At 38.0% G+C, this 26,926-nt stretch overlaps 1 protein-coding gene across 1 annotated transcript in view; it reads left to right on the top strand.

Annotated features, from left to right (window-relative positions):
- Positions 1 to 26,926, top strand: part of PRIM2 (DNA primase subunit 2) — a 144,282-nt gene that overhangs the window by 5,947 nt on the left and 111,409 nt on the right. Inside the window, exons 5-7 of the mRNA XM_068408980.1 lie at positions 2,195 to 2,315; positions 24,808 to 24,903; positions 25,779 to 25,916. Coding sequence (XP_068265081.1) covers positions 2,195 to 2,315; positions 24,808 to 24,903; positions 25,779 to 25,916 — 355 coding nt within the window. The remainder of the gene's footprint in view (positions 1 to 2,194; positions 2,316 to 24,807; positions 24,904 to 25,778; positions 25,917 to 26,926) is intronic.

The raw sequence follows: 26,926 nt of genomic DNA, 5'->3' as shown, positions 1-26,926 counted from the left end.
TAGTTGTGGAATGTGAGCTACTAGTCTTAGATTCCAGATTTAGGAGCATTTTCATGTCTTTCTAAAGTACTTCTATGTCGATCCTTCATAACAAATATGCTGGTCTTTCCTATCACTCCTTAGGGGGTGAAGAGGATTCCCCCCTGGCCCTGAGCGCTGTTCGCTGATATGAAAGAGCCCATTCTTTCATATTATTTTTCTACTCGGGAATCTACTGATCTGATTTAAACTGTTGAGTGTTTTGCACACAAAAAAGTTAAGTGGCAAAAAACGAGGAGACGTTCCTAACATCTACGCTTCAACTACCTGCAACTGTCTCATCTTCAGCAGCAGCTTGGTTAGTTGCCTAGTGACAGTGACATTGCTTTTCAGTTAAGCTTGTGGTTTTGATAATAAGTATTATTACTAATATGTGTCTGGAATGAGAGTGTACAATTTTTTTTTAAATGTTAATAATGAGTATAAGATGTGATTTGGGCTTAGAAATGATGTAAAATTTTCTGAAGACATAAGGAAAAAAATGAACATAAATAATGCCCTAATGATGATGTTCCTAGGAAAGTCAGTTTTAAAGTATATGCTGGAGATATACAGTAATATAAGCCAGCTCATCAGCTAGTTTGTCAACTGTAGGAAGAATCCGGGTAGGTGTGTATATTGTATTAGAGATAACAGTAATATTTTCTTGTTTTGGTAACTTAAGTGGGTAGGTGGGATTACAGCCTTTGATCTACTCTCCTGAAGGAAAGGAAGAATAAGAGACTGGCTGGCCTCCAAAGGAACTATATATGCTTGATTTTTTAAAAATTTTTTTTTAATTTTTTTTTTGCTTAGGAGCACAAATACAGTGTAAAGCTGATGAATTAGGAAAAGAGTAAAATTTTCACATCCTAGGATTTTGTTACTGTCCCAGATGATCACAGAAGAACTGCAGAAGATCAGTCATAAAGGCATTAACTTCCATTTTAAGTTGCACAGATTATTAATACATCCCAAGCACTGAAACTGTGCACAGGGTTATACTTTACAAAGCACCTCAACAGAGCCTTTCCATCTGGAATTATAAATTGAATAATAATTACTTTTCTCCAAGCCATGTTTCAAGCAGAGGTTTTGTCCACAAAACCACAACAGCTCCGTTGTAATTCACTGGTTCCATGGTGCTTAAATATTGTAAGGAGAACATGTAAGACTGCAGTATTTCTGTGCTCTGTGAATTGTCATGGCAGTAGCCCATAGTGTAGCTCTCGGAGGACACTGTAAAAGAATGCCCTCCAATAGCGAGGATACGGTATCATCTGCATTCTGTGTGTGTATATACAGGGTGGCTTTTGTCACTAGTATTCTGGTACCTTCTTGCTAGAGCTTTCAGTAGTGTGCTGATGCCTGTGAATCTTGAGTGCTGGGATGTCAAGAGTAATATGAGTCCTTAGAGTACTTGGGGACTGGCTTCAGTGTTGTTTTGTGCTGTCCACTGATCCTGTCCCTGTGTTCTTGTTTATTCTTCTTGCTCACCTGCAGTTACTAAACCCCTTTTGCTCTTTTGTCAAGCGTTAGATGTTCTGTTTGTGTCCCTCGCCCAAGTTCATTGTCATATATTTTCCTTTTGCCTGCTTCCAGGCTGTTTGTTGTGTAGCATAGAGCACTGTTGTTACAGTATCCGAGAAGTGTGCATGTACCTTCAGCTGGCGATACCCCAAAAGTGAGAATTAAAAGAAGTAGGCTTCATAATGTATTTGCCTCATCAGGTTAATTGTGATGTTAATTGTACAATGAAGAAATATTGTGCCATGTTGAAGAAAAAAGCTGTCCTTTAAATACTGGAGGAAGTTATCTGCAGTTGGTTATTCTTATCTAAAACAAGTAAGAAATGGTGAGTACTATTTAAAAGAGGCTAACAGCTTTGATACCTACAGAGCAATTTTTAGTGTTGAGATGGGCTACCTCTGTTCTTCCAAAACATCTGCAGTCATGCTTCTTTGTGTATTTTGTCTTCACAAGTCTTTTCTGATTTAGTGCTCCTTCCTCAAGGTTTCCTGCCTTCTCTTCCAAGCTCCTCAGATTGTGGGTCTCATGCCAAAGTCAGCGTTACATTCAATGCTATGTTCACTAGGTTTGACATCTAGTTTATGAAGAAAGAGGGAATGCATAATCAGAAAACGTATTATGGGTTTTTTTGATTATTTCTTTGCAGTGAGGATCTTAGGCGTTGGTTTCTTCAACAAGAAATGGATCTCTTGCGGTACCGCTTCAATGAACTAACTGACGGTTTAAGACACAAATTCCTGGAACATGTTAACTTATCATTTGAAGCTGTAAGTATGTTACTTTCTGTATTTATGTTATGTTGCATGTGCCTGTTGTTTTCTAAAATTCTCATTAAGATAGTTTTAGTACTTCTGATTAAAAAATAAAAAGTGCAGTTATGGCTCTAAAAAACCAACCACACAGAATTTCTGAACTTGGAGAATAGTGTGCATGCCACTGAAACGAAGATTAAGTGACATAATTTTGTTCTGCAACAAGAGAAGCTCAGTCTGCTTCGGTCAACCAACACTTAACTGAAAAAATGTGTAGTTACAAAGGTAAATTAACAATGTTTCCGAAAGCTGATAAGTATTTTTGAATCAAGATTCTGGACAGGTTAGATCTAGTCTGTGTTCTTCAGATATAGCATTTCTATGTGTCATCTCTCCATCAGGGCAGATAACACTCAAGTCAGAATTACCTTGCTTTCTTTTACATGTAAGTCATGAATTGTGTGATAATTCACCTTAAAGGTTTCAGTGATAAGAAAACAATGGCTATGTTTGATTCTAACCTGAAGCGTGTGTGCAATCCATTCTCATCAGATTGCTGACTCGGGTTGGAAAATAGTTTTGGTCAACATATGTCTTTATAAATAAACTTTGCTCTAGAACCTTTGCAACCTGTGAACTACTTTTAAGATGTTGGCTTCTTGCTATAGCTAACAAAGCAAACCACAGTGACCTGGGGACTTTGTACATCATACTGTTTCATGAATACTGACAACTGGAAAACTGTGTGAAAATTAACAAGACATGCATTAAAGGAATACTTAAGATAGTTGTTGAGGACATAACTAAAATTTAATAATCAAAGTATGAAAATCCTCTATGGATTGCTCAAGAACGTAACTTTTTGTGTAGTTGTCACTTAAAATAATTAAAATAATTATTAAAATTAATTAACATTAAAATAATAGGCTTCTGCTTTGCAAGTATATTTCTGACACATGGTTGTATGTTTGTACATGCTAAAAATCATTTCAATTCTGCTTGTTTGTCCATATTGTGTGAGTTATTGGAGCTGTAGATGTGTAACCAAGACTATGATTTAGCTTAAAAAAAAAAAAGCTGGTATTGGATAGTGTAGTTAAAAATTGCCTACTGTGTTGAAGGATATAATTTAAAAAAAAAAGACGTACAACTAAATGACAGTTTTATTGTTACGTAGACTTTATACATGCACATACGTGTAAATTATACTCTCTTTGTTTAATAGACCATTTGATTTTGCCCCATGAAGTACATGCTATGGAGAATGCAGAATATAAGTTGTGTCCAAAATTCTGTAAATGCTCTTGTTCCACAGTTGTTGCTTTCTAATTAGATCTTCGATTCAAAGCTTTTTTTCCCTTTTGACTTACACTCATTCTAGTTCTTTACCAGCTTATGAAAAACCTTGAAAATACCAAATCTGTGTAGACAAACAACTGTTGTTTTTGAGATGCTTTAGGGATATTACAAAAGAGTTCCTGCTGTTATATACTGCTATGTTTGTCTGAGTGGATTAAAGGAAAATGTCTGTTGCAGTTTCTGCATTGATGATTTCAACAGAATTTTGCATTGTAGCTATGAACTATTTTGTTTGAAAGCTCCAGCTTTGCCTGTAGCTCTCAGAGTAAACTTAAATTAATAAAAATTAATGTACCATCATCACTCTGCTGAAAAAAACTTTCTCTTAAAATACTGCTTAATTAGAAGAATACTCTAAAATATGTGGCTGACACGCGTTATATGTTGCTGGATTGAAAGATCTGGCACCAGTGCATGTTGATGATGAAAGATGGCTTGTGCAGTGTTGAGAATGGATTTGTCTAGCTAAACAGTAACACGTGGGCTTTCCTGGGTCTTCAAGAGACCATTAGAAATGTAATTCTTTGGTTCAACAGACTTGCAGCAAACTGTGTGTTTGTGGAGCTGTATTTCCATTGCTTATTCCTGAGTCTCCTATTGTCCTGTCAGAGTTTCAGCATTCAGGCTTGTGAGAATAAATTAATGTTCACAGGTTGCTGTAAATAGCTGGGAGCGTGGCTTGGTTCTGTGCTGTTGAATGTGCCTTCAATATGTCAAAATGATTAAGAAGGTATTGCTTTCTTACGCCTGTTGAGGCAACAAAGCATCATTTCATTGAAAATCTACTTCCCTGCTTCTGTGTTTCCCCTCTCTTCCAATTCCGGTGGGGATTTAAGCAAAACTAATCCCTCCTTGTGGTATCATATATAAAACATTTTAATATTACTAAGGAATTCTATATGTATCTGAAACAGGTCTAAACTCTGTGGTGCTATGTACTCTGTGCACTAAAAAGTAAGGCCACTGTAAAAGCAGTATTCTTTTTCTCAATGTTGTATTTGTAAAAGGCTTTAAAAAGAAAATGAAGATGAACTATCCTCTTCATACTTCTCTGTTAGGAGTTACAATGTTGTCATGCCTTGTTGTGCATGAAATGATTGCAACCAAGCTTTGTGCTCCACCTGTTAGAAAAGGGGATAGTCTTCGGGAAAAGGAATTAAGTTCTGATATTACAATTCGGTTTCTATATTGGTAAACGGATGGAAATTCTACTATGGGATTTTAATTGCTTAAGATATCCTAAGAAAGTTAAAGTTCTTTAAAGAGAAGACAGATGCCTTGCATTTTCTAGATAATGGTTCTGCATTTCAGAATTGTAATCTGAGATAGGCCAGAGCTGCTGAAGTTCAGACATCGATGTACTCTGACGTAGCTATATCTCCAGTTAACGATTCTAAGAACCACCGTAAGAAGTGGTTCTCAGTATTGAATAAAAGAACTGGTCAATTTTTTTGTGGGGAGGAGGAATAAGTGGATCGTCTTGTACAGTTTTGTTACAGTTGTCTTTATTTGCAGCACCAACAAAGTGAACCTAACATTAAGAATTCAGTAACTGTCACTTCTCTCCTTTTCATGTTTGCTTACATGCATGAGAAAGTGAGACACGTATTCATATAATTTTTTGCAGGGGTTTTGCAGACTAATTCCTGAGATTTTGTGAATTATGGATTGAGAATTATTGCTTTGTAGAATCAAGAAGTCTTCAATCCCACTTAGGGATAATATTTAGGCAGCTGTTAAGATCTTACTTGAAGACTTTAGCACCAAAGATCTTATTTAGCAACTTTTTGGAAAGAATGAAGTTGTTAACAACTAGAAGAAAAAAATATCAGACTTCTTGAATTTTTTATGTGACAATCAACTGCTGAGGGTTTGAAGTGATAGCAGTTCTGATCTCATGATTAAAGAGAATTTTAATCAAAGCAAGAGCTTTCTAAAACTAAAAATAGAAATGAAATTTAATGAAAATGAATGTTTTAACTTTTATAATAGGATTTCTTATGTCCTATGACTGACATTTATAGTGTTGATGGAGCGAAATACATAGGAAAGGATTTATTAAAATAAGTAAATACTTGCTTTGGGGCGTTTTACCTGATTATAAAGATGCCCTTTACTTGCAAAAGGAAGGCTATAAACTGTTCAAAGTATTCAGATTAAAGATGATGACTTCAGTGTAATGAATTTGTGTTTGAACATGAACAGGATTATGGTAATTCAAAATTTTTACAACGTTTGTGAAAATAAGCTTCTCTACATTTAGTATAAATTACGAAAGTTTGAAGCTTAGGTAAGTTCTTCCTTGAAATGTTTTTACAAAGCTGTCACTGGATTAAGTTTGTCCATCTTTCGTATTTCTGAGAAGCCTCTGGAACCTGGACTTTCTGAAAAAAAATGGAAGTTTGCTTTGAGTTTATATTTGAGACACTGTTTTGAACTACTACCTGATAGATTACATTTTAATCACTTGTAAGAAATAGGTTTGGCCGATCTGTTTTCTGGCAAGTGTGGAAGATGCCTGGACTGGTACTGCTCAGCCTACTGGAACATTGGTTTGGTGCTCAAAATTTTACAGTACTCTGAAATATTAGTGTTTATATCATCCTACCAATTTATGACAGCATGGGCAAGAGGCAGAGCATGTGGTATTGAAGAAAATGCCAAGAAAGGAAGAGGGTAGAAGGCAGGCATGATGGACCTCATTCTTGGTCGTTTTTTTAATTGTTTTTTTTTTTATTTTTTATTTTTGTGATAACGAGGTGTTAATTGTAACTGTACCATAATGTGAAATGACAGACTCATCAATGTATGGGTTTCCCTTGTTGCAAATTCTGTATTTTTTTTAATTATTTACACTTGTATTTTAAACTCTGATGTAGATGTGTGTAGACTGTTCCTGACATTGGGACCCTGGTGGAGCCTTTGACAACTGATACTTTTCCAGTTAGTTCTAAATGGTAGGGGGGACAAAAGTTACATAAATGACACTGGTCTTTTCCTTTCGTTTAAGTGTGGATACGTTAGGTTAGATAAGAAGAGGTTGTCAAGTCACTGGTGGCAAGGGCTGAGGTTGTGCCCGAGAATAGAGACTGATGAGGATTATTTGAAATTTTACTATTGTTATTTCTCCGTTTGGAAAACTCAATGTTCTTGACTTCTGGGAGGATGTATTCAACATCTCTGACAATAACTTGCTTCAGCTTTTGCTTTTTGGCCAGAGTTTGGGACAATAGTGAAACTATTTTCAAAAGAAAAATCCTTTCGGTTAAAGCATTCTGTGTAGTGTAATGAGTGTCAGGCTCTTAATCAGAACACCAAACCTCAACTTTTTTTTGGGCGGGGTTGGGGGGAAGGTGTTTTAATGAAGTGCTGTTTTGCCTGCAAATAGTACAAAAATAATACAGACTGGTGTACTTTGTACTGTCTGAGACTAGCCATCTTAACTAGTTCGTTTCCATCATTTATTTTCTAATTTATTTTCTACATGCTTTAAAGCTGTTGGTATTGCATTAGAAAATAAATTATTTAAGATTTGTGCTGTTCAGACGTTTTTAAACACCACACATGGATCCATGACTCACTTCTTTTTCACCTGGTCATATACGTTTATGTTACTTAAGCGTTATGTAGTTTATCAGCCTTTGAATAGAGGAGGAATCTGTCTTGGTAGATGAGGGCTGGGTCAGGGACCAATTAAGCAACCTGGACGTCCATAAATCCATGGGCCCTGATGGGATGCACCCGCGGGTGCTGAGGGAGCTGGCGGAAGTCATTGCTAGGCCACTCTCCATCATCTTTGCTAAGTCGTGGGCAACGGGAGAGGTGCCTGAGGACTGGAGGAAAGCGAATGTCACTCCAGTCTTCAAAAAGGGCAAGAAGGAGGACCCGGGGAACTATAGACCGGTCAGCCTCACCTCCATCCCCAGAAAGGTGATGGAACAACTTGTCCTTGGTGCTGTCTCTAGACACATCAAGGATAGGGGGATCATTAGGGGCACTCAGCATGGCTTCACCAAGGGAAAGTCATGCTCAACCAACTTGATAGCCTTTTATGAGGATTTAACCCGGTGGATAGATGATGGTAAAGCTGTGGATGTGGTCTATCTCGATTTCAGTAAAGCGTTTGACACTGTCTTCCACAGCATACTTGCAGCTAAACTGAGGATGGAGCCAGGCTCTTCTCAGTGACATCCCTTGACAGGACAAGGGGCAATGGGTGCAAGCTGGAACACAGGAGGTTCCACATAAATATGAGGAAAAACTTCTTTACGGTGAGGGTGACCGAACACTGGAACAGGCTGCCCAGAGAGGTTGTGGAGTCTCCTTCTCTGGAGACATTCAAAACCCGCCTGGACGCGTTCCTGTGTGATGATCTAGGGAATTCTGCTCCGGCAGGGGAATTGGACTAGATGATCTTTCGAGGTCCCTTCCAATCCCTAACATTCTGTGATTCTGTGATTCTGTAATATGTTCGGATGTGAAAGTTTCCTGCTTTTGATGTTTCCTTGTCCTGAAAGGAGGACAATCCTGCTGCATTGCCTTTTTTGGCAATTTAATATGAGGCATTCAATATGAGAAGAAGATTCTGCTGTATAATTGTTTCTTTCTTTTGTTTTTAGTGAGCAAGAAATACTTACTAATCTGTTCCCTGTTTCTAGAGCTTGCTTATTTTTAATCTATACTTTAAGAGTATTTACCCCTGATATGTTGAATGGTTTTCTATCATAATAACAGGAGAATCGTGGAATGGTTCTGAAGGTGTTTCAGAATGATTTCAGTCTATTCTATACTTCATGTACTCTAAAAAAAACACAAAAGAAAGAAAAAAATTATTTTAAGGGACAGTGCTGTCATCATCCAGATAAATACTGAAGCTTTTTATGTATGGCATGTAATTTTCAGCTCTCAAGACACATTAAATAGTCTTATGTTCAAAGTCAGTCACATAGGGAGCACAGGAAATCCTTAAGCAGCACTCAAGAGAAGTAAGTGCTGACATTTAAGGTGACAGAGCCCATCAAAGAGAATATGCAAACACAGGTGTGCAGTTGAGATTTACATTAATTTAGGAGATGAAAGCATTAAAATCTTACTATAAATGCGTAATTACAGCAATGATGCCTGACAGTTTCTGGAAGTAAAAACCACTAATATAGATTTTTAAGATATTTAAAGGGAAATGTAGTGAATACTTTAAATAGTATAGTCATTGAAGAAAATATTTTAATCTCAAAGTAAGTTCCTCAGTATGTGAAGGAGTTATATAAAGTAAATGGTTTTATTGGTAAGTGACACCTTGGCTTTAACTAGAAAGTAATTTCTCTTTCTTGCAGCAAGCTGTGCGTATCTGATGTTTTCCTTTGTTTAAGTTAGGATTGCCTGGTTTTATGTCTGATAGATTGAGATACAAGCCCTGTTTGGAGTCAGTTGACATTATGCCCAAGCCCCGTTTTGTCATGTGACTTTATCAGTGAAATTGGTTGTCTGTGTGGTTTTCCGCGTGCCCTGCTACGTATGTACCCCCACACTCGTCCCCCTGTTCCTACCCCAACCTTTTCACTTGTCCTTTTCCCTTTTTCTTGTAGCTGGTTATGCATGCCCATATCAGAAGCCCTTGAGAAATGACCATACTTACACGTGTTTATTATAATTGTGCTTTTAGACCTTCATAGTGTGAGATAAATCCTAGTTTATGGATTTGATGTTCTGATAGCCTTTTTGATATAATCAGAATATTTATGTCAACTGCCACAAGTTGTTACTGAAAAGCTTTCAATGTGTCTGTAAGGTTGAGGAAGACTGCAATGTACCTGGGTCATTGGTGTTACTAGAAACTCCTGAATTAAGGTGTTGAGCTTCCTATTGTTCACATATTTGGTCTTACAGGTCCTAACACTAGGGAAGTGGTTAATCATGATGATGGTGATAACCTGAACCCATAAAAATAGAGTAAATTTATTCTTTCCTTCACTCTATACGCTGCTTATCTTTTCTTGCCCTTCAAGGCTGTGTCTATGTGTATTGTATTGCACAGTAACTCCTAGATCTTAGGCTGTATTTTTGCATGCTTCTGAAATATAAAGAGGCACCTCTAATATATTCTGCTTCTTTCAGCAGTTGTTTTAAGATATTTTTGAAAAGTGATGAGAGTATTCTCTTTACAGTTTTATTTACACTTTTTTTTTTCCTTCTAATATATGCCAACTTGTGCTTTATAGCATTAAAGGAGAAATTGGGTCAAAAGTTACCTAGTCATACTGGTATCTTAGCTTTGCTCAGTGGTTAGAAGTGGAGTCCCCTGGACTGGTGACTAACATACCAGTTACTGTAAATTAGTATTTGGAGTAATGTTTCCTTAAAAGGAAACTCTACTAGCAGAAGTCTAAATTGTCTTTCTTTTCATTTCTTGTGAATCTAACTTGCGTGTTCATTTCTGTAATTATTAACACTTCCTTCTTTCCATGAATTTGACTTTTTCTTCAGCTGTTGCTCAGTCCTTCTGTTCCCTAAAATGGCAATGAACGGAACTTTCCTCTTCATTGCCTTTTCATAGAACTTTTCATACAGGAACTGTCACTTATCTAATTCCTTTTTAGACAACTGCCACATATTCTGGGACCTTTAATTTCTAATTGCTGGAGTAGGTCTGCCATACTCATTTTGCTATTCTCTCCTGTTTCTTAAATCAGTCTAGTCCTCCTTCTTCTATCACAAAGTAACCCTCTGTAACTTACCCATCTCAGCATCTTGCATTTGTACTTCCTGTGTACAAATCTCAAAAGAAGCAATGCCTAATTTTGCTCTTAAATTCTGGGAGATTCTTCCATGTCATAGTCTGCTTCAGTGAAACTGGTAATGCCCTTAAGCCGTTCATAATCTTTCTTTTGACAGGATTTAAATTTTGAAGAAAATGTAACAATTCACGATCTGTCTTCAAGTAATGAGCTCTCCTGCCAATATTGTATTCAATACTTCATCACTAAATTAACTGCGTCTAGCATTTTTAATGCTTGCTTTTTCTTTGTCCTAACTTCAACTTCAGGCCCTTCTGGTGTTTCTCAGCTACAGCTTTTTCTTCCCCTACTGAAACTGCTTTCTAGTCTACACATCATGCTTCTCTTCTCTCATTGTGTATGGCTGTGGATATTTTGATTATTTTAACTTACCCTTTCTGTGTTTGGTTTCTGTGATGAGGGCAATAGGATTCAGTTCTTCAGATTTTCTTCTTTTTCACATGGATGTGTGATATCACTGTTACTATGGTCTCAACCCTTACCTGATAGTTAAAAATACCTTTTTTTTTTTGCTACTAGCTCTTTGTTTTCTATTAGTTTTGTCTTTCCCACTTTCTCTTTTGGATGTTCTCCTAGCTTATGTTTAGTGTAGCAAAGCTGTACTTTTCCGTGGAACACCATTTACTACTTGGCACTGTCAGAAGTATCTCCTTTGAAGCCCTCAATCTGAGTTTCAGCCTTTTGTCTGCTTTGCCTTGCATAATTTTAACTGGCCCAGACCTACCACTTGTTCTTAGACATCAAATGAAAGATCTGTCCTTTCAGCACCTGCAGCTGAAGGTCTCTGTAGGTTGGTGATACATCTTGTGTTGATATGGTTCTTGTGAAAACTTGCCATGAAACTTGTTCATCTTAACCAGTAAGACTTTGTCTCTCTCTGGGACTGTTAGAGAGTCTCTTTTCTGTTCATGTGGACCAAAACATTCTGTGGTTGCTTTCAAAACGCTATGTATTTCTTCTGTTTTTTGCCTTTGACTCTTTCAATAGCACTTTGAAGATGACAGTTGTTTCATTTGTCTTGTGCATGAAAACTTCACAGGTTTGCTTGCAGAGTCCCTGGCACCTGTATATTCGTGTCTCACAGTGATGGTCATCATTCTGCCACTTTCATTAAAACTTTTTTTCCCTACTGTCAAACCTAACTACCTTCCAGTAACGTAAGTCTATTTCTTCTTGTTCTATCCACTAATTGAGAAAGGGTTTGTTTTTTTTTTCCATTCCTCTTTGTATTTGCCTTCTACAGATAAGATGACTCTAATTATGCTTTCTTGTTGTTTCTTCTTTTAGCCTTTCTTTGTGTGTGGTGGTTTGTCATTTCTGTGGGTGTCCTTTGCCGTTTTCTAGTGCGGCAACATCTTTTTTTAAGTGCAGTGTCAGCTGGTCAGAATATTCCAGCTGAACCTATTACCAATTCTAGGATGACATAGAGATTAAATTCATGTATTTTCATTTTTTTTACTCCCGTCTCAATAGCATGGTATAGTGATTCTCAAGCCAGAGATGGGGAAGTCACACAAATGCTTTTCTCAGCACTCCTGGTTAGTCAGCTCTTCCTCTGTTTGTACAAAACCGGCTCAGATGTAAAACCTTGAAGCATCTCTGCTGAAATACAGCCTTCAGTTTTAGACCAGATTCTCTTGTCTGATCCCATTCTCTAGAGCCCTTGCAAAGTCCCCATCCTCATAGCATTTAAATATGTAATCTGCTCCTATTTTAATACGGAGGTTAGTTACTAAAATTTTAGTTTAAAATTAAATAACTGTGGAACTTGGCCTAATACGTCCTTTTATTTTTGAGTTAAATTCTCCCATGCGTGGCTTTTTCCAATTGGTTTTGCACCCAGGTTATAGGAGATTCAGTGATTTGCTCATGAAAGTGTCTTCTGAGAGTGACTTTAAGGGCTTTTGACACAATATGACATCTGCTTTTTCCCCTATCCCTGAGGTCTGTTGCTCTGTCATAAAGGCAGTGAGATTGGCTTAACACAATCTGTTTTTTGACAGATCTACGTGGGCTGTTAGTTGTCTCTTGTGTTTTTTTTGTAAGTGCTATCAGATCGTTTGATTTGTTGCTGTACCTTTCCAGGAATTTAACTTGATATACTGGAATGTGGAGTGGAATAGAATGTAAAGTTTTATCCTAAACTTATTTTTCAGTGATGTTCTGGTCATCATCTTGACTGTTTGATTTCCTGTGACCCTTCCTTCATCTTATCTTCAGACTGTTCGTTCCTTGAAATAGGCATATTTCCTCTTTGTTGCTTCCACAAGAAATGAAAATTAATAGTTATTATCATGTCTTTATCTGTGGTATAAGGATGATATATAACTGAATTTAGATTTCCTGCAGTGCTTCTCTTCTGTGTTATCTTTCTGCAGTGCGCAGATGAAATAAACTTCAAAGTGTAGTATATTTCATCTTGAATACATGTTCCTGTGTTGCTATTTCCTTTCCACAGCACAAAAAATCCTGTTTAAATTATCTTAGAACTTCACCTCTGAAAAGCCTCTGGAAATTTAAAAAAAAAACTTTGACTTTTTTTGTAACTTCTAGGTTAGATGCCTTATTTTGGGGTAACTGCCAGTTATTGCAAAATTAACCATCTTGATTTTTTAAATGCTGTTACAAAGCACATTATTTTAATAAAATGCTTTGGATTATAGAAATGAGGAAGGAACAGCAGATGGGAATAGGCAGTTGGGGGAGCTAAAGCTCTGTAGTGCATCTGCCAGCATTTGAGAGGAAGGAGTAAGAACTGCAAAATAAACGGAAAAAGCAAAATGCATTAGTGTTAGAGTTAATTTTTTTTTCCACAGTAGCTCTTTGATGTTGCAGTTGAAGTGCTTTTTTAACAGCTTTAAGCAGTAGAAATTAAACTTGTTTAATTTCCATTTTTATGATCAGAGCACTCCTATGAGAGACTTTCTGATATCACTATCACACTTTCTTCAAAAGCATTTATCTCAGTAGTGGGGCAGTTGTATAAATATTTGTAGTTTAGCTTCTTGAAAAAATGTTTTATGACTGCCATTATTGGGTATGGAAGATCCTAAAGTCATATTTGAATTAATGAGAATGGGACTAGTTTGTGTCCTTAGTAAGGATAGATCTAGGAAAAGAAAGTACTCAGTGTCGTGTCTAGCCACTAAAAGGCTGTGACTGTAACTATCCATTTTGGTACCAGGTGTATAAACCAAAATGTTCTTCTGATTGGGTTAATGGCTTTGCATTTCAGAGGCATCAAATAATATTTCTTCCTCTCCCAAACAGGGTGGGGAAAAATGCTTAAAAGTGGAAACTGTCTAGACCTTAATTTTACTGTGTGGAAACTTATGCCAAGCTGAAACAAGTAACTACGTCCAAGTAGGCTACAGTTTGCATTTGTGAAGGAAATGGTTTGGAATTTTATCTTAGTTTCCTGCTACTTGAATCTTACATTTGTCCCTTTGTTGAAAATCAATGATGCTTGTTTTACAGGTGACAGCAAAGGTCGGAAGTGATGCATGTCTAAGTGGGAAATAGTGCCTTATTCCCAAAGTAAGCTGAAAATACATATTCTGTCACTTAGCTCTGTGCTTAAAGGCATAATAGAAACAAAATTGTATGTGGAAAGGCTTAGGAGTAGAGTTTTTTTTTTTTTTTAAAAAATGACAGATTTTGTTAAAGACAGTGAAACGTATACCGTCAACACTGTAAAAAACATAACAGGTTACTCTCGTCCTAAAGTACTTAATTTCAAAGGAAGTAATAAATTTCTCAGTTTAATCATTCAACTTCAGAAGATAATTTAAGTGAAACCAAGTGGCGGCTTTCTCACAGAATTGACTGTTCCTTTTTTAAAATTGTTTTTTGTTCCAGATAAAACAAAAAAACCCCATTGATATCTAGGTTTATAACTACCTCTTGTAGTTGACTGTAGTTATGTATGAGGGGAAGAAAATCCTAGGGACACCTCTTTCCTCAGAAATACTAGCAGCGAGGGAATCCAGTTCAACCGATACATAGTACTCTTTAGGCCATTGTATTGCAGTCCAAGGATTTGGTAGGCCAGCTGGTAGGTCTGTTTGCAAAATAAGATCTTTTGCAAAGCAGTCTTACTAACTGGCTGCAACACCAAATAATTGGGTTGGTTGCAAAGCAACCTGAATTCTTGTGAGCTAACATTGTGAGGGATGGGTACATGGGGTGAGGTTTGATTAAACATGTAGGCTTAAAATGAATTGTAGTATTCTCTTACATACTTTTTAAATAAAGCTTGATTCACAGAAAGAGTATAAACACAAATCTAAGAGGGAGGAATGTTGGCTGGAAGAAGGGGAGAACATGTACGTGCGCTTTTTTTTGTGCACTGGCAGGATGGATGAAGAGGAGTCTTTATTTACCCTTCTCTAATGGATCCTTGAACTATAAGCATTACTTTGTTAGTCATGGAGGAAACTAGCATTTTGCTGCAGTAATTTTAATTGCATGTATTTATTTGCACACATAGTGTTAGTGATGTTCTATAAAATTGTGGAATTAAGTAATAAATGTGATTGAAGAGTGTCTAGCTGTTAGGGATGTCCATTTTCACCTTCATAAATGTAATGAACAACAGTTTGTAAATGATGAGAAATGCTAATTAAAAGTTTTACTTTGGTAATCATCTTGGTTTGATTAGAAACAGATGCTGATTGTCTGCAGAAATTTAAATGGACCCTTAGAAGATAGCTTTTATTGCTTAAAATTGACTTGTGAAACTAAAGTCAAACTAAAAACCAAACTATACAGTTACTTATGCCCCCTTTAGTGCACTAGAGCACTATGATTCTTACTAAACAGCTTTGTGCGGTTCATATTTGAGTTAAATAGGACCTTTAGAGTCTACTGCAAGGTTGAATCCTTCTGTACTGATACACACGCTCTTTCTGATTCGAAGTACGTTCTCTTCCTTGAAAAAATTATGTGCTTTGAAATAAAAACTGCAAAAAAGGCTACAATAAAAATGAGGTGATGAATAAAAACGTTCTTCCTCCTAATCTAGCTGAAAACAACCAGACAACATTTGGAATACAGGCTGAATCCTGAGGCAGATGTTCTGCTGTAACCCTGGATTTCTGAAGTAATTTGAAATGGCAGCTGTACCAGAAATGCAGTGGAGAATAGGTATCTTCTACACCACGTTCTTCAGCTTATGATAGATGAGGTGGGAAGGGTACCCACACTACTTGTGTGATAATGTGCTTTAGCACTCAGTAGTTGACCAGGTCACACTTGACTGCCATTTATCTAATGGCTTGGAAATGATGAAAGAATAGCAAGTCCTAACCGGAGCCTTATAGATCCTCAGTTCTTAGCAATCAGTAATTTTGGATTCCTGGAAGAAATTTAGTATAGACGAGGAGAATGGTGTCATGAAGTATCCTCTCTTTTTCTATAAATATTTTGGACATTCTTTTTGGGCATAAGGGAAGAGAAAATTGGGAAATCCATAGTGTATTTTTTTAAAATGATATCCATGTGTTATTCAAGAAGAAAATAAATTATTTGGATAATCAAGGTGTTAAGTTCTTTTGTAGTGGTTGAGGTTAAGAATGTTTCCAAAATGAATTTATTCTTCGCATAGCAGTGAATGCAGTAACTTTGGAAATGTTTATGTTGTTTCTTAGTAGAGCAGCTTAAAAGCTGATAGGATAGTTTGTCCAGGATGTAATTACACGGCAAGTAGAATTTACTAGCTGCTGTTTTGGACGTAAGCTTCATAAAATGGTCTGCAGGCACTGAAATACTCTTCCCTGCTAATCCTGTGATTGAATCTAAAGAAACATTTGTTAACAAGTTTCTGTGAAATTGAGTCAGACATTAACATCCTGATTTGTAAATAGAAGAAAGCTTGTTGCCGTATTTCTTGTAAGGATCTTCTGTCAGCTCTTCAGTCATGTGTGACTCTAAAATGTATGTGGCGATATTTCTAGAGTAATCTGTAGTAATTGTTTTGTTCAGCTTTCCTTTTCATGGACGTAGGGAAATGTTCATCAGGAATGTAGGAAGCTGGACCCGTGTCACTGAGTTTCTCTGTGATTATGGTAACTGAGAATTAGCTGCATAGTTGAGGAAGATCTGTAAAATGTCCTTTCTATGCCCACTCCTGACTTTAAAAAAAGCCCAAACAACATTTCAGTCAATGGATAAGAATACGTAATAATTCCAAGTGCAGCCCTTTATATTTTTAGGGATGCCAGCAACCTGAACTTGAGCTAAAATAGTAAGTTGTAGTACCAAGGGAAAAACAATGTTGTTCTTAATTTGTTTGTGCCCGGCCAAAATGAAGTTGATATATCTTAAGAAACATTGTCATCAGATTTGTGAACAACAGATTTGTGAGCCTCTGGAATGTTTTATTTGAGGCTCTTCATGCTTTTAGTTGGTAGGACAGCCGGGAGTGATGTCCTTTCCTAATCAAGCTAGTATTCATTAACTGGCTAAATACACTTTAAATTTATATTCTTCAATTTAATGCTATCTAGGTTAATATTTTTGTATTCGTGATCTAGCTTAGTTTGTGCTGTGATGTGTGTCACTGGAGAAGACTGACTGGGAAGTGATTGTTCTGTCTGTTTCATACTTAAAATTGCAATACAACACAACGTTGAGAGACTGATGACATCACTTTTTGAGAAGGGTGTTGTGCCATTTAAGTACCAGCTGCTCAGGGACTAAGAGGAACTTCTTAAAAGTTCACTTTCTAAGGACACCAGTGACGTGTGCATGTAAATACCTGAAGCTGAGTTGTGGAAAGGGAAAGGACTTGTGCATTGAGTTCCTCTTCCTTACTAGGAGACTTAGAAACAACAAAATTAAGTAGTTGCGCGTGTATAATAATATAATGTGTGCGTGCATCTTTATCTCTTCATTAAAACAGAGTAGGGATATAAAATTTATTTTGAAGTTTTTGGACTGCCTCACTGCCAGTGTTTGTTTAACCAAGCCTTACATAGATTAAAATATTTATAATCTAACTTTGTGTCTCTGTGTTTCCAGGACAATACTGTGGTTAAAAATCAATGAATAAACTGCACATAGAAAGCAAGAAAACGAGAAATAATGCAACTTGTCCTAAATCCTTGCTTCCTTCCTTTACTTTCATGCTTCCCTTTTTATGTCTTGAATTTTCTAATTTTTCTAAGTCTCAAAAACTTACAATGAACTGTTGAATTGCTTCAAGCTACAGTATGTGACTCACTGTCACTGAGAAGGGAAGATACTTTTCCTGGTGTTATTGTTCGTTACTTGTGCAAAGACTGACTTGGTGATAAGCAGGTTCAGTTTATTAAACTGGCAACAAACTAACAAGGCAAAACGAGTGAGTTGTTTTCTGTGGGGTGAGTTGAATCAGTTCAGTGTGAAGAGTCAGATGAGCACCAGATGACACCCTCAGAAGAATTCTGTTGATTTTTTTTTTTTAATCTTTTGAACATCACAGTATTTTATCTGGCAAACATCAAGTGCTGTCAGAAATTAAGCAGTCTGTTTATCTTTCCGATCTTGATTAGAATCCTAAAAGCTGTATTTAATTGTATCTAATTTTTTTAATGATTACCGGAATGTGTTCTTGTGGGTGCAATTTTAGACGTGAAATTAGACGTTTTCTGTCCAGGGGCGGATCAGGAGCGAGTTGAGAGTTTGTGGGTGCGAATTAAGGGGCAGGCTGGCAGGGGTGATACTGTTGTGGGTGTCTATTACAGGCCACCGGATCAGGATGAGGAGGGTGATGAGGCCTTCTACAGGCAGCTGAGAGCAGTCTCGCAATTACAGGGCCTGGTTGTCATGGGGGATTTCAACTACCCTGATATTTGCTGGGAGGCCTACTCAGCCAGCCATCCTCAGTCCAGGAGGTTCCTCCAGTGCATTGATGATAACTTTCTGATGCAAATGGTGGATGAGCCAACTAGGAGAGGAGCGCTGCTGGATCTTATCCTTACTAACAAGGAGGGTCTGGTTGAAGAGGTGAAGGTTGAGGGCAGCCTTGGTTGTAGTGACCATGAGATGGTAGAGTTCAGGATCTCATGTGGCAGGACCAGAATAGCTAGCAGAATCACAACCGTGGACTTCAGGAGGGCCAACTTTGGCCTTTTCAAGCAATTGCTAGGAGAAATCCCATGGGACAGGGTACTAGAAGGTAAGGGGGCCCAAGATAGTTGGTTAGCATTCAAGGACTGCTTCTTCCGAGCTCAAGATCAGAGCATCCCAACAGGTAGGAAGTCAAGGAAGGGTACCAGGAGACCTGCATGGTTGAACAGGGAACTGCTGGGCAAACTCAAGTGGAAGAAGAGGGTGTACAGATCGTGGAAGGAGGGGCTGGCCACTTGGGAGGAATATAAGTCTGTTGTCAGAGGATGTAGGGAGGCAACTAGGAAAGCTAAGGCCTCCTTGGAATTAAACCTTGCAAGAGAGGTCAAGGACAACAGAAAGGGCTTCTTCAAATACATTGCAGGTAAAGCCAACACTAGAGGCAATGTAGGCCCACTGATGAATGAGGTGGGGGTCCTGGAGACAGAGGATAAAAAGAAGGCGGAGTTACTGAATGCCTTCTTTGCCTCTGTCTATACTGCTGGAGGCTGTCCTGAGGAGCCCCGGACCCCTGAGGCCTCAGAAGAAGTCAGGATAGAGGAGGAATCTGTCTTGGTTGATGAGGGCTGGGTCAGGGACCAATTAAGCAACCTGGATGTCCATAAATCCATGGGCCCTGATGGGATGCACCCGCGGGTGCTGAGGGGGCTGGCGGAAGTCATTGCTAGGCCACTCTCCATCATCTTTGCTAAGTTGAGGAGAGGTGCCTGAGGACTGGAGGAAAGCGAATGTCACTCCAGTCTTCAAAAAGGGCAAGAAGGAGGACCCGGGGAACTATAGACCGGTCAGCCTCACCTCCATCCCCAGAAAGGTGATGGAACAACTTGTTCTTGGTGCTGTCTCTAGACGCATCAAGGATAGGGGGATCATTAGGGGCACTCAGCATGGCTTCACCAAGGGGAAGTCATGCTCAACCAACTTGATAGCCTTTTATGAGGATTTAACCCGGTGGATAGATGATGGTAATGCTGTGGATGTGGTCTATCTCGATTTCAGTAAAGCGTTTGACACGGTCTCCCACAGCATCCTCGCAGCTAAACTGAGGAAGTGTGGTCTGGATGATCGGGTAGTGAGGTGGATTGTGAACTGGCTGAAGGAAAGAAGCCAGAGAGTGGTGGTCAATGGGACAGAGTCCAGTTGGAGGTCTGTGTCTAGCGGAGTCCCGCAAGGGTCGGTTCTGGGACCAGTACTATTCAATATATTCATTAATGACTTGGATGAGGGATTAGAGTGCACTGTCAGCAAGTTCGCTGATGACACAAAACTGGGAGGAGTGGCTGATGCGCCGGAAGGCTGCGCAGCCATTCAGAGAGACCTGGACAGGCTGGAGAGTTGGGCGGGGAGAAATTTAATGAAATATAACAAGGGCAAGTGTAGAGTCCTGCATCTGGGCAAGAACAACCCCAGGTACCAGTACAAGTTGGGGACAGAGCTGTTGGAGACCAGCGTAGGGGAAAGGGAGCTGGGGGTCCTAGTGGACAGCAGGATGACCATGAGCCAGCAGTGTGCCCTTGTGGCCAAGAAGGCCAATGGCATCCTGGGGTGTATTAGAAGGGGTGTGGTTAGCAGGTCGAGAGAGGTTCTCCTCCCCCTCTACTCTGCCCTGGTGAGGCCGCATCTGGAATATTGTGTCCAGTTCTGGGCCCCTCAGTTCAAGAAGGACAGGGAACTGCTAGAGAGAGTCCAGCGCAGAGCCACGAAGATGATTAAGGGAGTGGAACATCTCCCTTATGAGGAGAGGCTGAGGGAGCTGGGTCTCTTTAGCTTGGAGAAGAGGAGACTGAGGGGTGACCTCATTAATGTTTATAAATATGTAAAGGGCAAGTGTCGTGAGGATGGAGCCAGGCTCTTCTCAGTGACATCCCTTGACAGGACAAGGGGCAATGGGTGCAAGCTGGAACACAGGAGGTGCCACTTAAATTTGAGGAAAAACTTCTTTACGGTGAGGGTGACCGAACACTGGAACAGGCTGCCCAGAGAGGTTGTGGAGTCTCCTTCTCTGGAGACATTCAAAACCCGCCTGGACGCGTTCCTGTGTGATATGGTCTAGGCAATCCTGCCCCGGCAGGGGGATTGGACTAGATGATCTTTCGAGGTCCCTTCCCATCCCTAACATTCTGTGATTCTGTGAAATGTACAAGCTGTAGTGTTCTTATTAAAAAAAAAAAAAAGGCAAAAAAAAGGGGTTTTCCAGCTTCCATGAACCAAGAAAAACTGGGATACATGTTTTATGATGCTCTGTATACAGAGGTACAGGCATGACCTAACTGAAAGCTTGAATCTGAGTTTAGACTGTAAGGAGCTTATTTTCATTGCATTGCATCTTGTCCTGGTTTGGCCTAAACCAGACCAATTTTCCTTTCAGTGATTTTTACTTTCAGCTAAGTCTCTTCTAAGTAACTGCACTTTCTGAAACTAACTGCATGCTTTGCAGACAGTCTCTGCTTCCAGAACTGATAACGCTCGAAGTTTGTAGTTATCACTGTGGCACCGGTAGGGATGTTATGGAGAAAGGCTCTTGCTGTACTTATTCTCAGAGAAACCAAGGTCACTGCTAAATTCCTCACTGCTTACGAGTGAAGAGCCGAAGGGGGGTTGCAGCTGCAGCGGGGAGCAGACAGGGCAGGTGACCCAAAATTGACCGACGAAGGCATTCCATCCCATACACGTCATTCTCGGTATAAAGCGAGGGGATCACGAGGGTCTCGCCCCTTGTGCTATGTCCGGTGTCCGAAGAGGACTCTGTCCGTTTTCCTGCTGCCCCCGATCCCGATCTGTGGATCCTTGAATCCAGTTCCCATCCATTGCTGGGCCCAGCCTGGGCCTTCCTAGAGCCTGCCCTGCAGTGCCGGTGGTGATGTGACTGACATCAGGGGGAGTTCGATCTTGGTTTCGTATATATTTGTATATATGTAATTATTTCCATTATTATTATTATACTATTTTTCATTATTATAGTTCATTAAAACTGCTTTAGCTTTCCAACCCATAAGTCTCTCTCCCTTTTCCCTTTCCCTTTCCCTTCTAGGGGGATTGGGAGGGTTAATAGAGAGTGTCTGCCACCGGTTTAATAGCCGGCCCAACCTTAAACCGTGACACATCTTCAGTCAATTTTACACAATTTTATGTGAAAATGGTAAAATCCTTAATGACAATGCAAGGTTATTTTTAATGTTCCAGTCTTTAGGGAATCAAGTTTTATTTTTAAATGCATTCTGGAGTCATCTCCCAGCTGTAGTTAGGGCCTAGGGATATACTTGTTTCTTCTTTCTCTCTCCGCTAGCTGAAAAAATGAAGACAATATGAATTTGGTGAAAAGGCAAGGAGCAAAGTGTTTGTAGGGCTGCTGCAGGTTTGCCTAACCTATGAGATACCCGAGGCTATAAGAAGTAAATGATTTAACAGCTTTATAAGTATTATTTATTTATATGATAAATATTGGTTTGCAATAATATCTGTTTGTTTAAAAAATACAATTTCTGATAAAACTGTATTTTCAGTAACACTATGCACAATCTTATCCACATCTTTAGCCCATTAACCTGTGTTGCTGGAGATTTCGCCAGGATCGCTTTTACCTCAACAGTGTTAAATTTTTTGCTAGTGAGATGCAAGAAAATCTAAAATCACTGTGACTTTACATCTGTACAAGGTTGATACGGTCAAATTACTAATAAAGAAAGACCTAGACAGCTTGTGTTTGGAGTCAGTATAATTATTTTATGTGTATATTAAAAGATAAAAAACTCTTGACATTAAATGTAATACTTAATAAAATGGTTTTGTTGATGAAAATGAACTAATTGGGTTTTGAAAAACAAATAAGCAAGGAATCCTTTGCCTTTCCCTCTTTTCATTCTCCCTCTGGTATTTTAAGCATATCTGTAAAACAGTCACTGGACTGTTTTAGTGGCTTTCTGTAAAAAAACCTATCCTTGGCCTGGTTTGATGTTTTTTTTTAGTGAGATATCCTAGAAGAAATAATGCAATTGTAACCACTATAGCTATACAGTATGTTGTACTGGTTTTATTCGAAGAGTTTTACCAAGGGTTTGGAATGACACAGTAGATGGGGCTCTCTTAAGTGATTTCTACTGAGAAAGCATAAAAGTGTTATGTTTGAAAAATGGAAGTCACTATTCTGGAATTAAAATTAAAACTTTGGTCTATATTAGGTGAAAGGCAAGCTTGCAGGCTGATGTGGTGACTTATCATTCTTCTTTGAATAAGTATAAATCTATCTGGAGGGAGTAGCAAGGTTTTGGTAGCACTGTGTGAAATTTGTGTATAGTTCCAGGGTGCCACGTTTGAAAAGCAGGAATCTTTCAAAGACTAACAAGCATAAGATTGTTAGTGAAAGTATTTTATAGAAAATGTTTTCTCGTATTATTTACACAAACACATTTAATTGTTTTGATACAGCTACTTTGTTAAAGAAAAGTGGTTTCCTTACAGGCTGTTTTTCCCTGAGCTTTAGATTTTCACATGAAGAAATTTAATGCTACTGTGTATTTCCTCTGTCTCCAAAGTTACATTCTTCTCCCTTGCTGGCAGCTTTATTATTATTTTTTAAAGCTGATTTTCCTGAGAGAGTACTACAGATTACATCAAGATGCAGACAGGGTAACTGTAAGCCTTCTAGACATTGCTGCCTTGGCCGTTTCATATGCATCTATCAAATCAGTTTCATAGAGGGGATTTGCTGATCTACTCCTCCAAGTTTGAAATGAAAAGTCCTTCCTATGACTTCCAAGAGAAGTGTTTTGTTTTGTTTCATTTTCTCAATTTTTCAACTGGGAAGAAGGAAAAAAGTTTTATTTAAGTGCCCATTTAACTGCATAGAAATGTTAGTCAACAAATTAGATATTCCGCCTCATTCAGAGAAGAAACTGAACTGCTTATGCATATCCCTTTCCATGGAGAGCAAGGAACTCAGTGTCTTTTTTATCTTGCGTTTAGAGTCCGGTTATCTATTGCATGTGATAGCCTTGGCTTGGTTCCTGACTAGTCTCTAAAAGCTGTCTGGACTGCAGCCTTATATCATCTCTCCATAGGTATTGGAGCACACATCCAGTTTATGTAGAGCGGTGTCACACAATGCATTATACTTTGGTGACATCTGTATCCATCTATGGTTTGGGAAGGTATTCTGTGTTCCTTGACATGTAATCCCTTTCAGTCAGGGACCAGTAGTTCATTATACTTTATCAGGAACATATTGTGCAAATATTGAAGACTGTTGTTGCATGTGGTTAAGTTATGAGGTGGCATTGCTGGATTAGCAGCATGTATGATCTGTTTTATCAGAGTGGATTATTTATGATTTAAGGTTTTTTCATTTATTACTTCTTTCACGTTTTAAAGCCTGAGCTTAATCTTGATTTAAAAGCAGAACAATTTGATTTCAAATTTTGTTGTTAATGGTTTTCTATTGAATAAAACCACAAAATGATTTATTGACTAGTAAAATCATTACAATATGCTAATTTCAAATGTGGCTTTTCTGCTGTATTTGGTGCATCATTAAGTAGTCAAAAAGCATAATGTATGTTTGTTTATGTATATTCAGAGTTTACATTTTTATATTAGGAAGTGTAACATTGTCCATTATTCTTCAAGCTAGAAATTTTGGCTTAAATACTTTACATTGTTAAATTAGAGCATTGCTGCTTAACTTACCTGTTTCAAGAACTGGAAAAGCACCAACATTTAGAGAACAATAACTATACCATTGTTCTCACTTCTCAACAAAAAGGAGAGAGATAAATCCATGAATATAAGATGATATGTCATTTTTCTAAAAGTCTGGATTTAAAAATGAGCTGAAACCGATGTTTTTGTTAAAAATCTGACAAAGTTGTTTAAGTCCTTGCCACTGAGTCATCATGCTTTGTTGTAATGCATACAGTAAATCCAGATATGAGCAGGGATTGTCACAAGTTTTATTTTGAAGAAGTTGACTTTTTAAAAGTGTGGTTTTTAGTTCTTGTGTTAATGTTTAAAATTATTACATTATAAAAGCTGCACTACTGCTTCAGAAGGAAGGTTAACACTATTGACCACTAGTGTTTTGCTGCTTTCTGCTTAATTATTAGTGATTGCTGAATATGTAATTCTTTTTCACTTGTCAACTAAAGTGATGATATATTTACAGATCAAGTAATCTTTTAGCTCGTGTTGATTTAAAAAAACCAAGCCTTATTCTAAAGTATTTCAGCAGTTTTAAAACAAGCTCTTAATTTTAGATTAGTGAAGACCTGAAAAATGAGTTGACAAATGAGCTGTTTACATCAACCCCTGGCATCACTATGGCTAAAGTAAAAGAACAAATGTTCTATAAGGTAAGTAGAAATTGCTACGTTCCACAGATTTGCATTCATTCTCTTTCAGTTAAACTTGGAGTTACTAATTTTAAGTTTACATAATACTACTGCTAACAGTTAGTCAAGGTATCTAACTTAACTGAGACTAATGAGAGTTCTTCTTCTTCATGTCATTATAAGGGTAGAGGGAGGGACTGGGAGAATAAAGGGAGCTTTAAACTACTCTTAATGTCTTCTGTCCTCTTCTACTGTCCCTTGTCTTTCGCCACAAAAACAGTTCTTAAGTTTTAATGTTTCCCAGACAAATGACTTAACTTGCCTGACTGACAGACCGTTCAGAATGGAGACATTCTCAAACACCTGTTGCTGAAACTAGGTTTGGTCTGATTATATTAGTCTGGAATTCTTTTTGCAAGAGAGCAAGGGGGGAGAAAAGAAGTATCTAATGTAGCCCACTGATTCTTCTTTGGAGCAAAGCTGGTTGGGTTCCAGATCTGTTTCCAAGACCTTTTATACGTAGCTTACATGAATCAAATATTTCAAGGGGTCTGAAACAGAAAGCCAACAGAAATCCATTTTCAAATGTCAAATCAGCCAGTGATGCAAAGCTACATAATTGGGCTAATGATCATAGATGCAAACTATAAAGTCACTTGTTTTGCCTAGTTGCATGACTTTCTCTAAGTAAACAATATTTTTCTGCCAAGATAATGACCAGCTATTCCAAAGTCAACATTTAATTTCAAAATCTTTTGTGTTTTGCCTGGATAGACCTTTGTTAAAAGATGGAGGATGACTTAAAGCTTTACTGGTGCATCTTGAATCTTAGGGTTGTAAACACTGCTACTGCATTGTTTTGCTGTTCCACGGTGTGAGTTTTTCTTCTTCCTCAGGTTGGACTTGCAGATGCTGTGGATCTGTTTAGAGCCAGGAGAGTGTTTATTAAAGATGGCTTTGCATATGTGCCACTCAAGGAGATTGATGCAATTGTTTCGAATAACTATAGAGCAAAGTTATCTAAAGCACTGGCGGTAAGTCTGATACAGTCTGATTTTTACAACTTTTGGTGCATTGTTTAGTGACACTCTTGGACAGTAGCCTTTTGGATTTTTGAACTTATGTGCTTCCTCTGGAGAATACCAGAAACCCTATCAAAAGTGCTGACAGCACTAAAAAAAAGTTAATTATGAGCTGAGAGTTCATTAATTTTAAATGGAATTTAGCATGTGATGTGCATTGTAAGGAAATTTCTGCTAGAGAATTTTAAAATTGTTTCCCACCTAGAGAGTAACATGACTTTTAATTCAAAATGTTAGTGCCAAACACACAACTGCTTTTTCTCTTTGTATCAACCTTTTATCCCACAACATTTTGCAACAGTTTTTTGTTGAAACAAGTCAAATAGTGACTTGTGTTTTTTTTCTTTTGTTGGTGAGAACTGAAATGAGGATAAGTCAGAACATGTCAGGCAAAAATAAAATCTTCATTGTACGAATGTTTGAGGTATCAAATCTAGTTAGGATGCCTATGATAAATACTGTATGTGAATGTTGTTCTGTTAGTAATTCAGTGATCAATTTAGGAATTGCTAGTTTTACAGTATTAGACTCCTCACAGGGTTTAAAAGTCAGTGATCATGTATAATGCACAGAACTTGAGTCCTAGAAAATACAGCATTGAGTAACATGAAGGCAGTTTGGATTGCTTTTAAAAAATGTTTTCAAAGCCTCATATTGCTATGTCACATTAATATCAAGGTTAACCAAGAATGTTTAGTAAACAAACAGTGTGAAGTAAAAATGCATTTCTTTAAGAAGCTGCCAGTATGCTAATTTTCTAATTCGTTAATTTTGAATATAACTGGAATCTGTGTGTTTAATGTGCAGTGAAAATGGTGATACTCTTCTGTGAACATTTCCGTTAGAACTCTTTAATACAACTGCAACTAGAGACATCCGTATTTCAGTTGATGCGTAATGTTCTTGCTGAACGCTGATAACACACAAAGGACTTAAAAACAATGAATGTATTCTATAGAAAT

This window comes from Nyctibius grandis, chromosome 1 (assembly GCF_013368605.1).
Source record: "Nyctibius grandis isolate bNycGra1 chromosome 1, bNycGra1.pri, whole genome shotgun sequence".
In the NCBI taxonomy this organism is placed as follows: Eukaryota; Metazoa; Chordata; class Aves; order Nyctibiiformes; family Nyctibiidae; genus Nyctibius; species Nyctibius grandis.
The sequence above is the reverse complement of the archived record's forward strand: the minus strand, read 5'-3'. Positions and strand labels throughout refer to the sequence as shown.